The 14,497-nt window shown below is 44.1% G+C and overlaps 1 protein-coding gene across 3 annotated transcripts in view; it reads left to right on the top strand.

Moving 5' to 3' along the window:
* LOC126418472 (mitogen-activated protein kinase-binding protein 1) overlaps positions 1 to 14,497 on the top strand; it is a 912,885-nt gene that overhangs the window by 626,364 nt on the left and 272,024 nt on the right. The window contains exon 2 of one of the 3 annotated variants that reach the window (XM_050085247.1): positions 6,666 to 6,834. The exons of the other annotated variants lie outside the window; for them this stretch is intronic. Within the exon in view, the coding sequence (XP_049941204.1) occupies positions 6,772 to 6,834 (63 nt within the window). The 5' untranslated portion in view covers positions 6,666 to 6,771. The remainder of the gene's footprint in view (positions 1 to 6,665; positions 6,835 to 14,497) is intronic. 3 annotated transcript variants of the gene reach the window in all.

Genomic DNA, 14,497 nt, shown 5'->3' with positions numbered 1-14,497 from the left:
GTTCTAGGCGGTGGAATTCCAACACCAGAAAAATCCTCTGTTCTAAGGAATAAACCATGTTGTCCACAGCACACTTGCACGTTGTGAACAGCACACGCTTACAGCAGAAAGACGACATACAGAATGGCGCACCCACAGACTGCGTTGTCTTCTACATCTTTCACATCACTTGCAGCGCCATCTGTTGTTGAAAATTGTAACTACTGTAATTTCGAAAGTTTGTCCGCCTGAAAATGTACTGTTGTCCCAAGTATATTGCAACAAACGGTGTAATTCTATCGCTGCTCGTTTAGTTTTTATTGCCGTTTCAAATATACCGGTCATTTTTGAAACACCCTGTAGGATGTTACACATTTTTATTCATTGATTTTTTAGTCTCTTCCTTTAGTGTATAATAAACGCAGATTTTGCAATACTTATAAGTAACCCTCCCCACCACGAGATCTGCATGCTGACTACACCAAGGGCGCTGTTGACGGTGTTGTTGGGCACCTGAAATCCATCACCATTATTGTGCCATTGTCATTATCTTCAGAATAATAATAATAATAATATCCATCAAAATAATAACCACCACCACATCAGAGTCGTCGTCGTCGTCATAATCATTATCTATTTATGAATCATGTACGTTTATAGTGAATGAAAGAGGCGAAATACTTGCGCACTTAGAAGAGAATTAATAATTCCAGTTCCAAAGAAAGCAGGTGCTGACATGTGTGAACTTTATCAGACTCTCAGTTTAATACGAATTCTTCACAAAAGAATGGAAAACCTGGTAGAAACTGACGTCAGGGAAGGTCAGTTTGGATTCCGGATAAATGTTGGAACACGCTAGGCAATACTGACGTTGCAACTTACCTTACACTCAAAGCTCCAGATGTCAGACACTCAGATCGGTACCAAACGTTGCATGTCGATAGAGTATCAACCAAAACTCCGATTTAGTTCGTGCTACGTGCTGCCGTCCAACAGAACGGGCGTAAACGTTAATTAAAAGTAACACCAGATTTATAGAGCACAGGAAAAGCATATCTGTGAGTATCTGCTACGTATAGCTTCCGTGGGGAAGTTGATAGAGCGCCGGATCGTCGCACAAAGGGTCCTGGGTTGAAAACGCAATGAGGACTTTTTTTTTACTGTATTACGCGTGAAAGTGTTATATGCGACAACATGTTTATGACACGTTATAGGGCTGTTTGGGGTTTACAGCAATTTTCTTTTGGCAATCTGCTTTCACGTCGTTTCTTTGGAGGTAGTAAACCTATGGAGTTTCACAGGATATAGAGTCAGAAGAGAAAAATAAAGAAACAATTGCATCACATTTGCAGAAGTAATAATAATATCAACAATAAGTACGCAACGTTCAGCTAATGAAGCAGAAGCAGACTGCCAACAGAACATTGCTGCAGACTCTGAAAAGTCCTTTTACGTGTCAGGAAAATGTTCTCCCATATAACAGTTTCAGGAGTAAAGAGAGAAGAAAATTGTCCCCGGTAGGGACTGAACGCGGGACGTTTCGTACGAGGTCCGCACGGCCTGCCAACTCACACAGAAGAGATTTACGACGGAGCTACTGGCAGATACGGTTTTCCTGTGCTCCGTAGTTCTGGCATTTTTGTAATTACCGTTTATGCACGTTCTGCTGGGCGACAACACGTACATCGATGTTTTGGTTGATACTCTATCGACATGCAGTGTTCGGTACCGATCTGAGCGTCTGACATCTGGAGGTTTGGGTGTTAGCCGATAGGTTCAGGAAAGGCAAACCTGCGTTTATAGCATTGTAGACTCAGAGAAAGACTTCGAAATTCTGAAGTTCCCACAGGTAAAATACAGGGAGGGAAAGGGTATTTACAACTTGTATATAAACCAGACGGCAGTTACAAGAATCGAGGAGCGTCAAAGGGAACCAGTGGTTGAGAAGGGAGTGAGACAGGGTTGTAGCCTATTCCCGACGTCTTTCAGTATGTACATTGAACAAGCAGTAAAGGAAACCAAAGAAAATTTTGGAATAGGAATTGAAGTTCAGCTGGAAGAAATATAAGCTTTGAGGTTTGATGACACGGTAATTATGCCAGAGACAACAAAGGATTTAGAAGAGCATTTGAACGGAGTGGAAAGTGTATTGAAAGGAGAATATAAGACGAACATCAACAAAAGCAAAACAAGGATAATGAAATGTAGTCGAATTAAATCAAGTGATGCTGAGGGAATTCGGTTAGGAAATGAGACACTTAAAGTAGTAGATGAGTTTTGCTATTTGTGGAGCAAAATAACTGATGATGGTCGAAGTAGAGAGGATATAAAATGTAGACTGGCAACGGCAAGGAAAGCGTTTCTGAAGAAAAGAAATTTGTTAACTTCGAGTATAGATTTAAATGTCAGGAAGTCGTTTCTGAAAGTATTTGTGTGTAGTGTAGCCATGTATGCAGTGTTCGGTATCGATCTGAGCGTCTGACATCTGGAGGTTTGGGTGTAGGCCGATAGGTTCAGGAAAGGCAGACCTGCGTTTATAGCATTGTAGACTTAGAGAAAGACTTCGAAATTCTGAAGTTAAACAGCTTAGGCAAGAAGAGAATAGAAGCCATTTAAATCTGGTGCTACAGAAGAATGCTGAAGATTAGACGAGTCGATCACGTAACTAATGAGGAGGTACTGAATAGAATAGGGGAGAAGAGAAGTTTATGGCGCAACTTGACTGGAAGAGGGAACGGTTGGTAGGACACATTCTGAGACATCACCGGATCACCAGTTTAGTACTCGAGGGAAGTGTGTGTATGCGTAGGGGGCAGGGGGATAAATGTTGTAATGGGAGACCGAGAAATTAATACAGTAAGCAGATTCAGAAGGAAATAAGTTGCAGCAGTTATTTGGAGATGAAGCTCGGACACGGTAGAGTAGCATGGAGAGCTGCATCAAACCAGTCTTCCCGCTGAAGACCACAACAGAAACAACAACATTATCGAATGTTCTTTATGTGACTTCGCGAGAGACTACAGAAGTTAGCGGTGTGCGCTAGGCCCACATTAAGTGGGCGTGTGGTAGGAATCGGGTCAGGAGCAGTGACGCTGCGTTTGCGGGTTGGTGGCAGGTGGCCCGTGTCGCCGGCGTTAGCGGGTCGCTGCGATACTGGCCGTTTCCGCCGCCAAGTCACCTGCGATAAGAGGCCACCGTTAACTGCAACACGATAGACCGGTCTGCTGCTGCTGCCCAGGCAGGATACAGCCACGGCCAAGAACCTTCAGCAGATTGGCTCAAGGAATTTCTGGTTGATAGAGCAAGAGATGTCCGTAAACGAAAGCAACGGCAGGTGGGCCTCAAGGAAATGTAATCTAGTAGGGCCAGCCAAATTTTCAGTATAAACAACCTTCATCTTTTGGGGTCCGCAAAACTCTCAGGCTGTTCGCTGACGATGTCGTTTTCTGCAGGAAAGTATCGTCACTGGATGATTCTTAGGAATTCCAGGGACATTTACTTCTTGGCTACCCTTGGTGGTTAAACACATCACAATAGCCATAATTGCATTAATATGCGATTACAAGTAAACCACATCGTTGAAACGTCTAGCGTAATGCTGCGGAATGAAACGAAGGCCGGAAATTAGTAGTAGGAGATGACAATGGAAGACTTGGATTTGTTATTTGTTTGGAAAATTCTGGGAGCAGCTGACTACACACGAGCAAATATCTGCGGCGGGTCAGAACCGCGGATCTGAGGATTTCAGGCCCGTCAGTTTCTACTAACGTGCCCGCTGCGCCGTTGGCTGCTGTGTCTCAGATCTGTCCGGAGATCGGTCCTGCCGTGTGTGGGGCAAATCGCCGGATTTTCGTGATCCGTTGGCGAACGCAGGACTGTGATGCGTGCTCGTCGGTACACGGGCGACAGGTGTCAATAGTTGCCAATATTAATGAAATCCTCAAAAACTCGTGTAACTAAAATGTTAGTTTTTTTTTTGACGACAACCAGTTTCGGCATTCCACCATGCCATCTTTAGTTCCCATATGCATATCTCAAAATAAACGACGGTGCCATACAGTGTCATATATCCCTGGTTTTCGTGAATTCAAACCGTTTCACGAGTGTTTCCTTCACTCGAAGACTTGATAACAACTGAGCACACCTGCAGTCCAAGAACGTGCTCAGTTGCTATCAAATCTTCAAGTGAAGCACTTGTGAAACGGTTTGAATTCACGAAACCCAGGGATATATGGCACTGTATGGCATAATCGTTTGTTTTGAGATATGCATATGGGACCTGAAGATGCATATGGAACCTGAAGATGGCATCGTGGAATGCCGAAACTGGTTATCGTCAAAATAAAGTAACATTTCAGTTACGCGGCTGTTGGAGAATTACATTAATATTGACAATTGCGTAACCAGCTAATGTCCTCGGCCCATGATGGATCAACAGAGAATTCAATAGTTGTGGCGATACATAGTAGGGCAGTAAATTTTTGAGTTTTGAAAGTACGTTTATATCGTCGAGAGGAAGTTAATATGCACAATAGTAAGAAGAGAATAGTGGAAGTCGCTGGCAGTTTGTACACTAAGGACTCATATACAGCGCGAAATACAAATCGTACAAAATGGATGATAAACTGGATTTCCGGAAAGCCACCTGCTGGCTATGTAGCACTGATTCAGAATCGTGGCACTCCTGTAAGAATCATGAAGGTTCGGTGTGCTAGGAAGACAACCTTCTTTGTCATTATAATGTACAGTAGCTGAAAATACGTTTAAAGTAATGGACGTGACAAAGTTATGGATAGTAAAATAATGAACATAGTGCAGACAACTTTTTATTGGCGTTCGTTATAATCTTAGTTTATATAACTCCCTCTCCCTTTCCCCTTCTTTCAGAGGCTTGCACTTTTTTGAGCTCATTTCCGAAACCTGATTTCAAGTTTTGTAGCTTAGTTTCCATTAGACTTTGATCCACAGCTGTATTACCATCTGCAAATATTGCAACCATCTTTTCGTAAGCCTTTTTTTTTACGTTCTTATTCATGGGTCAGGTTCCACAAACAATATCTTTCGCAGTGCAGCTGTATAAGCTTTTCGATGCGGTCGTTGGTCCATTCCCCCACCATACTTGAAGCAATCGAAACTTGCCACCACGTAAAAACTAGACAAGAACTCATGGACTTTCCGAGCTTGCTCGTCGCAGAAATCCAATAGTGTGTGGCCAGTTGAAGTTCACAGAATTTATTAAAAATACAGCCAACGAGACCCAGTAGGACTCTGTTTTATAATTATGACTCTGCTGTTTTGGATCCTTGTTGCTTTCGGATAGACCGGTGCAGTTCAGAGATGTGTTGCAAGGTCTAGGATTGATTGGCATAGTCCATACGAATCTGTAATAGCTGTCCTAAGAAGAGCAAAATGGGAGTATTGGCCGCTACCGGTGCGAAACACCTTTTCCGTTCTCTGTACAGCTACATGCACATAAGCAAAAGCGATCATATTTGCTGCTAGATGTTCAAAATTGGTGTCACTGTCTTCTCATATAATGAAATCTCCTAATGCCCTAACGTTAATAAAAACGTTTTTGTATCGTCAGACAGTCCTATGCTCAATCCTGCGCTGTACTTGAGAAACAGTAGAGCCTCGGTGGTTTATGGAAGAATCTGGCTTTATCGTGTGGGTGACTGTGATAAGTGGTTTTGAGCTACAGTCTTAAGATTTTGTCGTCGTTGAGAAATGGTAACACCGGTGGTGTTCTGTGCCCTCACTCCATGATATTCTGCAGAGAGGTTTGAGGACTTAGGCGTAGGAACTAGACGTTTCATAGCAATGTGCTACATCGCTCTGTGAGAATGCCCAAATTACGTGCACTGTACTTTCCATATTGACAATATTATTCCAGGCAGGGCCCCCGGTCAATAATACCGTAAGACTGTCTCATTTCTCATTAATGACACTGGGTCGGCCGATGAGTCTGGTATAACGATTTCAGATTGCGTTTTTGATATTACATAAATTAGAGCCGAACGTCATGCATGAAACGCCACACATTCTGTGATTAAAAAACTTCCCTTTGGTGATTTTATGGCAATAGAAACTTCTAATAATAAATGTTTCTCGTAGCACGTGAAGGTGATTTTCTATTACCTACATTCTTATAAATCTTTACATTTTAGTTTGGGGATACGAATGATTGTCATTGCAAGTGGAGAAAGGCGAATGAAATTCTGATGTGATTCTTATAGTCGCAGGTCATGAACTTTGGACTTTTCAACCACATTCCGCCTGGAAATTCTATGAATGGGACTCGTAAACCATATCTTTAATGTCTTAGTGCTAAATCGTCATTATGAATCGGAGAAGGCGGCACCATGGCGATTTCTCAGCAGTTGGTCAACTGAATAAAGTTCTTGTTACTCTGATGTAATGACTCGTAATGGAACTGATGACCAACCCATCGACCGAAATTTGTTAGAAATAGGAAACTTCCGAGTTGAAGGATCGATGGGCCAATGTAAGACGGCCATAAACATATTATTCACGGTTTCGTAAATCGTTACACAGATACCACCGAGAGCAACCTCTAATTGGAACACGGCGCTCTTTTGGAAACCTGTCTCGATGCTGGTCTGGCCCCTCGGAACACCGCTGTCCTTGCCGTAGTATTCGCCTTAGAACCCGCTGTCATTCATCAGGTCGGCGTCATCTGCTTCGCGTGCTGGGATTCCGTCCTGTCAGAGAGTGTGGTGGAGGCTGTGATGGCACAACGGTAGTAGCGGGAGCTGCGCCAGTCGGACCGCCATGATCCCCGCCAAGAACTTGGCCAACGCCGCCCGCGACAAGGAGAACACGCCCGCCTACCAGGTGAGTCCAGAGCCAGCCAGCGTCTGCCCTCTTCCAGCCGCCAGCATCCACCGACTTGCTCCAGTCGTTCTGAGTGATCTCATCTTGTGGCGCTATCAGATTGCATCCTACACTTACGGCGTGCTATGGTTTACCTAACACCGGAGGACGCTGTCCCTAGTGAATTCCAACGCCCGCGATCTGAAGCTGTGAGCTAGGATCCCCAGGTCGAGGCACTAGTCTGTTGCTACCGCTCTATCTCCGTGCGTCTCATATACCTACATAGTCAAGGATCATATGCTCATTAGGGACAACTAATTTCTGATTGATAGTTTCTGGCCGACAATTTACTCGGGTGACGATACAAGCTGACGTGGCTTTCTTTCCCAAGTATCGCCCACGGGTAAAAGCTGGTCGGGCAAATTCGTAATTGTCACTTTTGGAAATGAATGGACATACAGATTGCATCAATAGAACTATGAAATTTTCTCTACTTTGTTTGAAATGAGGAAATAAATTTAGGTGGATCTCCACTGTGCAGTCCGACCTGTTCATGTCTGCTCCCAGAGGTCGTATTTTTTGCCCTTTTTGTACAGCTATGTTACTTGAGCAATTATAACACACACAGCTGACGGGCGTAATATAATCCTTAATATGACCCAATATTGTGAAAAGCGTTATGTTAGAGTTTCATTTTTTCATTCGTTTGAAGTTGACTACATAATCGCATTTTACAAGGGAATGTTCAGATTGTCACTCTTGTCAAACTAAAGCGTCCCCAGTTAAGTAAAATGACTTGCTGCAAGGTCTTATTATCTGGAACAGGATCCGCGGAATGCGATCCTTTAGTAATCTCGTAGTTCATTGTCTGAAACGAAAGTGAGAAATTTTGTTAACTAAATGGGTCTTCGCAAACGTCGTTCATGTTCTGGATTAGTTTTTCTTTTTCAACGGGTCTTGATTTATTTTCGCCGATTTCTAGAAAAATAGATAGTTACTCACTTTTTACTTAAAATTCAAAACGAACAATACGCGATGCTGATTGACTTTTGAGACATAACGTACACGTTATTTATCGCCATTGGATGCTGAAACTACTACTCATTCGTTAAGTAAATAATTGTACTTTTCAGCAGTCGGTTACATTCAAAAATTTAATTTTGGTTGGTACAAGTGGTATCTGCTATTTTATAAACCTTCAAAGTTTTTGTATTAGTCACAATATGTCTTCTTACTTTTTACTGTAGTTCAAATGGTTCAAATGGCTCTGAGCACTATGGGACTCAACTGCTGAGGTCATTAGTCCCCTAGAACTTAGAACTAGTTAAACCTAACTAACCTAAGGACATCACAAACATCCATGCCCGAGGCAGGATTCGAACCTGCGACCGTAGCGGTCTTGCGGTTCCAGACTGCAGCGCCTTTAACCGCACGGCCACTTCGGCCGGCTTTTTACTGTAGTAGTCCACTATTTTTCGTTGAGAGATATCACGCTTGTGGGAGAATAGTGTTATTAATGAGACATATCGCATTCTCGAAGATTTACAAAAAAGTAGAATAATAGATAAAATCGACCAAATTTTATATCTGTGGACTCACTGGAATCATAAAACTGAAACCGTGCTAACATTCTAAAGATACGTCCAAACTGGAGACGCGTGAGACAGCATTAAATAGAAACTTTGACACTGATAATGACATTGTAATTCTGTCAGAGACGGCAAATGACTTTGAAGAAGAGTTGAACGGAGTGGATAACGTCCTGAAAAGGGGTGATAGCTAAGATGAACATCAACAAAAATAAAACAATGGTAACGCAATGTACTCTAATGAAACTTGGCGAGATATGTATCGAGACACCAAAAGTAGTGGACGAGTTTTGCCATTTGAGTAGCGAAATGATTGACGATGGCAGAGGTAAGAGAAGATGTGGAATAGCAGGAAAAGTGTCCCGAAAAAGAACAAATTGTTAACGTCGAATATAAATGTAAGTACTGAGACAGTTTTTCCTGAAAGTATTTGGAGTGAAGCGTCGTGAGTGGAAGTGAAACGTGGACGATAATCAGTATAGACATAAGGAAAATGGTAGCTTTTGAAGTGTGCGAAAATTCAGAAGACTGAGAAAGATTACATCGATATCTAACAAAGGGCTTAGTTGACAGGTCCAATCCTGAGGCATTAAGGAATAGTTAGTTTGGTAATGGAGGGACGAGTGTGTGTGTGTGTGTGTGGGGGGGGGGGGGGGCGGCGGCATGTGTCATGCGACATGCACAGGACAGACTGTCCACAAGAGCGTCAACAAAGCAGACTGGAGACAACAGGGATCTTAACAAGGGTTCGGGTTGCTCTGTTGACACCCAGAGCTTGCTTTTTAAGCGGAGTCAGCCAGTAGCTTCCGGAGCAAGTGGCCAGCCAGAATTTGTGGGATGCGACTTCCCTGCGGCCGCGCTGGCCTGGATCGATCTGCGGCGGCTGTCGACCGCGTCCGGCATTGTCGTGGCTGGGGCAGGGTGGGCTCCTCCCCCTCTGGGTGTGGCCGTGTAATTTGGGCGGCATTATGTAGCCGCGAGCTACAGGGACCGGCACTTAGCCTGATCGCCAGGGAACAATGCGCCGAACTTGTTAGCCCGTCACAGGCTCTACGAGCTTCTCATTACGAATTGCACAAGTTACCCATCCGGTCTACTCGTAGTGTGTTTCATCTTTAAAAATTTTACAACCTATAGCATAACTGGGGTGCTTGGCGTCCAGAGCCAATTTCACTTTGCACAATCCGATACCTCCCTCCTCCAAACCAGCCCACACCCACGCCTTTTTGTGTATCACTGCTGTTCACCGTATTTTAATCATCTTCAGTCTTTGTCTTTGCACGGAGCTGACAAAAGTCATGGGATACCTCCCAATATCATGAGAGGCCTCCTGTCACGCGGCGTAGCGCAGTCTATAGACGTGGCATGGAATGAACAAGTCGCTGGGTGTTCCCTTCAGAGATGCTGAGCTATACTGCGTCTATAGCCGCCCATAATTCCGAAAGTTTTGCCGTTGCGGGATTTTATGCACAGACTGACCTCTCGATTATGTCCCATAACTGTTCGATGGGATTCATGTCGGGCGTTCTGGGTGGTCAACCACTGCCTCAAATGCTCAATAATGTTCTTCAAACCATTTGCGAATAATTGTGGCCTGCTGACATGACATCCTTGTTTGGGAACATTAAGTCTACGAATGGCAGTAAATAGTCTCCAAGCAGCCGAACATAATCATTTGCAGTCAATGATCGGTTCAGTTGGATAAGAGGACCCAGTTCATTCCATGTAAACACTGCTGAAACCATTATGAAGTCACCAACAGCTTACACAGTGCCTTGTCGACAGCCTGAATCCATGGTTTCGTGGGGTCTGCGCCACAGTCGAACGCAACCATCAGGTCTTACCACCTGAAATCGGGAGTCATCTGACCAGGCCACGGTTTTCCAGTCGTCTAGAGTCCAATCGGTATGGTAACAAGCCAAGGAGATGCGGTGCAAACGGCGTCGTGCTGTTAGCAGAAGCTGGTCGTATGCTGCCATAGCCCATTAACGCCGCATTCAACTGCACTATCCCTTGCAGATGCGTTCGTCACACGTCCCACACTGATTTTTGCGATTATTTCAAGCAATGTTGCTTGCCTTTTAGCACTGATAACGCTACGCAAATGCCGTTGCTCTCGGTCGTGGAGTGATGGCCGTCGGCCACTGCGTTATCCGTGACGAGAGGTAATGCCTAAAATTTGGTATTCTCGGCACACTCTTGACACTATGGATCTCGAAGTAGGGAATTGCCTAACGGTTTCAGACATGAAATGTCCCATGCGTCTAGCTCCAGCTGCTATTCAGCGTTCAAAGTCTTTTAATTCCCGCCTTGCGGCCATAATCACGACGGAACCTTTTCAGATGAATCACCGTAGTAGAAATGACTGCTTCGCCAATGCAGAGCGCTTGGGTGTGTGATGCTACCGCCATCTGTATATGTGCATATCGCTGTGTCTTGACTATTGTCACCTGCGTGTGTTGTACCGAGGAACTGATACCTGTAACTTCTTTCATCAACTATTGAACTTTAAGTGATCGTTTTGATCACCCACTTGTTTGAATATTCCGTAGCATACCGACGACAGTTTCGGCACAGAGAGGAACTAGATGGGGCCTCGTAAGAGTTTCGTAGATTTGCGACGTACTGGAGATGCTGATCCGATGCAGGCACTGTGTTCAGTAGGAGTCTGAGGCTGGCATCGTATCGATTGTGGGCCGCGCGGGCTGCCGGTCGGCGGTCCCATTTCATAACGCGGCGGCGGGGGAGGCACGCCCACGCCGCGGCTGCTTTGTGTCACCGCGGCCGCGGCTCTGTGTGTGCGGCTCCGCTCCCTCGCTGCTTGCCACGGCCGGCCGCTCATCTGCCAAATTACTGCCGCCGACACGGTGGCGCAGCTCATTTCACGTCGTCTTCCACTTTTTGTCAGGGTGCCCAGAATTTAAAGACTGCTCTAGTGGATTTCGCCTAACCTTTTTAAGAACGATGGAACACTGTAATAATTTCCGAGCCGTGTGAATACATCATTACCGAGCCTTGTGAAACGACGTTTTACAGGACTAATTACACAGAGCTGCGAAATTAAGTTTTTGTTCGAGGCTTTTAATCCTGAAGGGTGGTTTTTAATAACTGCTGAAGTCAAATTTTGCCTTTCACGTATGAGAAAACTGTAATAATGCTATAAAAATGTCATAATTATACCCTACTAAGACATTTTAATATATTAATAAAGACACTTACAGTTATACTATTAACCCGTCAACTGTTTATAAAAGTATGCAGTAAACAAAATCAAACAACACTCGTTTGGTCGTGGATCTAATCACAATTTAAGTTCAACGTATTCCAGGTCTTACGTAGAGACAGCACTTTTTCAGTACGTGCCGGCCGGAGTGGCCGAGCCGTTCTAGGCGCTACAGTCTGGAACCGCGCGACCGCTACGGTCGGAGGTTCGAATCCTGCCTCGGGCATGGATGTGCGATGTCCTTAGGTTAGTTAGGTTTAAGTAGTTCTTAGTTCCAGGGGACTGATGACCTCAGAAGTTCAGTCCCATAGTGCTCAGAGCCATTTGAACCATTTTTTCAGTACCTCTTTTGTCTTCAAGATTTTCTTCTGTGCTGTAGCTCCACATTATCTCCTTTTAAAGACCAACAGTAGTCCGCCATCAACCCTCCATCCCACCTGCCTTGATAACGTGGTTCTATTTCTTTCACGTCTTGATGAGCCCTTTCTCCAAGTTCTTAGCTAAAGTCTCAAGAAAAAGTCAAGATGGTTATGATGAAAATGGATTTCAAGACTCATGTTGTATCCTAAAGTTTTAAAATCTGTCAATATATTTTCCACCACGGCTTTAAAATCTCTTCCCTATTCTCTAAGAAATTCTTAATCACATTCTTAAATCCTGTCCAAGCCAGTCGTTCTTGTGTTAGTACATTTCAGATACTTCATATTTCATCAAACTGATGTTCGATCCCACAGATATTCCTTCTTTAAGTTCAGCCTCAGGCAGAAGTGAAAATTTGGATCTTATATAGGCCTGCTTGTAGCAATCAGCATCTTTAGGCAATACTTTGACGAACTGTTTCATGATTTCCAATTTAATATGAAGAGGCGGCGGGATGATTTTCTCTCGTTTCACCAGAGATTCTCTTATCAATTTTTTCTCTTCAGGATTCATTGTTGTTCTGCTACGCCTTTCTATTCTACTCCAATGAGATTCACGGGCACGACTATCCCAGAGACACAGGAAACAAGCGAGCTTCGTAAAGCCTGACTTTTGTCCCAGCATCATTCCTATTACTTTCAGGTCTCCACATACAACCCATTGGTGTTACGAGTAGTTTGTCTTCAGTAGCATTTCCATATTCTCGCAGGTTTCATTTAAGTGCACGGGATATGCTGCTGGTTCTGAGCCACACCAATTTCCAGCGTGTAGAAGTACGGCTTTGAGGTTCTTTCGCTAGACTCTATAAATAGCATACATTCATTGATATTACATTTAACACCATATCTCGATAACACACATTCGATATTCTTGCAGTAAATAAGAGAGCCTTTTGTAATGAAATACTCACGAAATTCTGATTTTCTTGATCGAAATGAGTAGAATGTTGCGCCCGGGGTAAGCAAATGTTTCTCCTGTAATCGAGACCACAGAACTTGAGCTGCTTCTTGTGAGAGACTCAGATCTCTTATCAAGCCGTTCAGTTCATCTTGTGTAAAACTGCTCTGGTTGCCCTTTTGTGGGTGTGCAGTCATAATTACGATCTGAAGTTTCACTTGACGGTCATGATGTTGAAGATCCTAAAGTAGTGGGCGGTTCAGGCAAGCAAATGTTACGACCACGTGGTCTTACGGCCGATTTTAAGTCTGGGCAAGCAATTCCTTTCATACTGTTCTTGTTATGCCCACCAACTTCCACAATACAAAAATAGCAATCATCGACATTGTTTTCTTGTTCTCTCCATACCATTGGAATCCCGAACTTTACGACTTCTGATTGACTTGTGTCCATTTCTTCAAACCTGCAACACATGTTTGACAAACAGTATGTGGCGCAAAAGCTTTTTCCCGGCCTCCTAACCTTATACCGAGATAAGGTAGGTACGCTTGTTTGACAAATAATATGTTCCCTCCTGCTTTTGAGAGTCAGAGAGCCGCAGGTGTGACAAAACACATCAGGATCATTCACACATGATCTTTTTCATGAGGTCGCCGTTATTAGTCTGATTTGAAGCAACCTGGTAACGCCATTACACACAGGTTTCACTTAACATTTTTACTCAAATGACTGTGCTGCGTTTTTGTGTACTTCTAAACAACTCGAGAAGTATCGATCTTTTCACAGCCGATCATCTTGAACGACTTTACGAGCTATTGCAGTATATATTATGGGAAAAATTCAAAAATAGGAAACTTTAAGAATTGAGTGAAAACAGTGGGTGTTAGAAGGACACAGATTACATTTTCGTAAAGAGCCTTAAAAAGCCACACTAACTGACCCAGTCTCGTGTAAAGCGCTGAAACATCGCAGCCCTGTGTTACGCGTTGTATTTGAATCGGTGGCAAGGATTTTAGTCTGAACCAGTACATTGTCGCGCTGTAACTGCTCTTGGCTAATGGGGATGCAAGATCCGGCATCTGCTGGAATTTAGTTTTGTATGACCTTGAGCCGATGGGTCGGTTTTTCCCAAATCCGCGCCAAGTGTGCTGCAGGGAAGATACGCTATGTGACCAAAAGTATCCGGGCACCCCCAAAGACATACGTTTTTCATATTAGGTGCATTGTGCTGCCACCTACTGCCAGGTACTCCATATTAGCGACCTCAGCAGTCATTAGACATCGTGAGAGAGCAGAATGGGGCGCTCCGCGGAACTCAGGGACTTCAAACGTGGGCAGTTGATTGGGTGTCACTTGTGTCATACGTTTGTTCGCGAGATTTCCACGCTCCTAAACATCCCTAGGTCCACTGTTTTGCATGTGATAGTGAAATAGAAACGTGAAGGGACACGTACAGCACTAAAGCATACAGGCCGTCCTCGTCTGTTGACTGACAGGGACCGTCGACAGTTGAAGAGGGTCGTAATGCGTAACAGGCAGACATCTATCCAGACCA

The sequence above is a fragment of the Schistocerca serialis genome, chromosome 9, assembly GCF_023864345.2.
Source record: "Schistocerca serialis cubense isolate TAMUIC-IGC-003099 chromosome 9, iqSchSeri2.2, whole genome shotgun sequence".
NCBI classification, from domain to species: Eukaryota; Metazoa; Arthropoda; class Insecta; order Orthoptera; family Acrididae; genus Schistocerca; species Schistocerca serialis.
The sequence above is the reverse complement of the archived record's forward strand: the minus strand, read 5'-3'. Positions and strand labels throughout refer to the sequence as shown.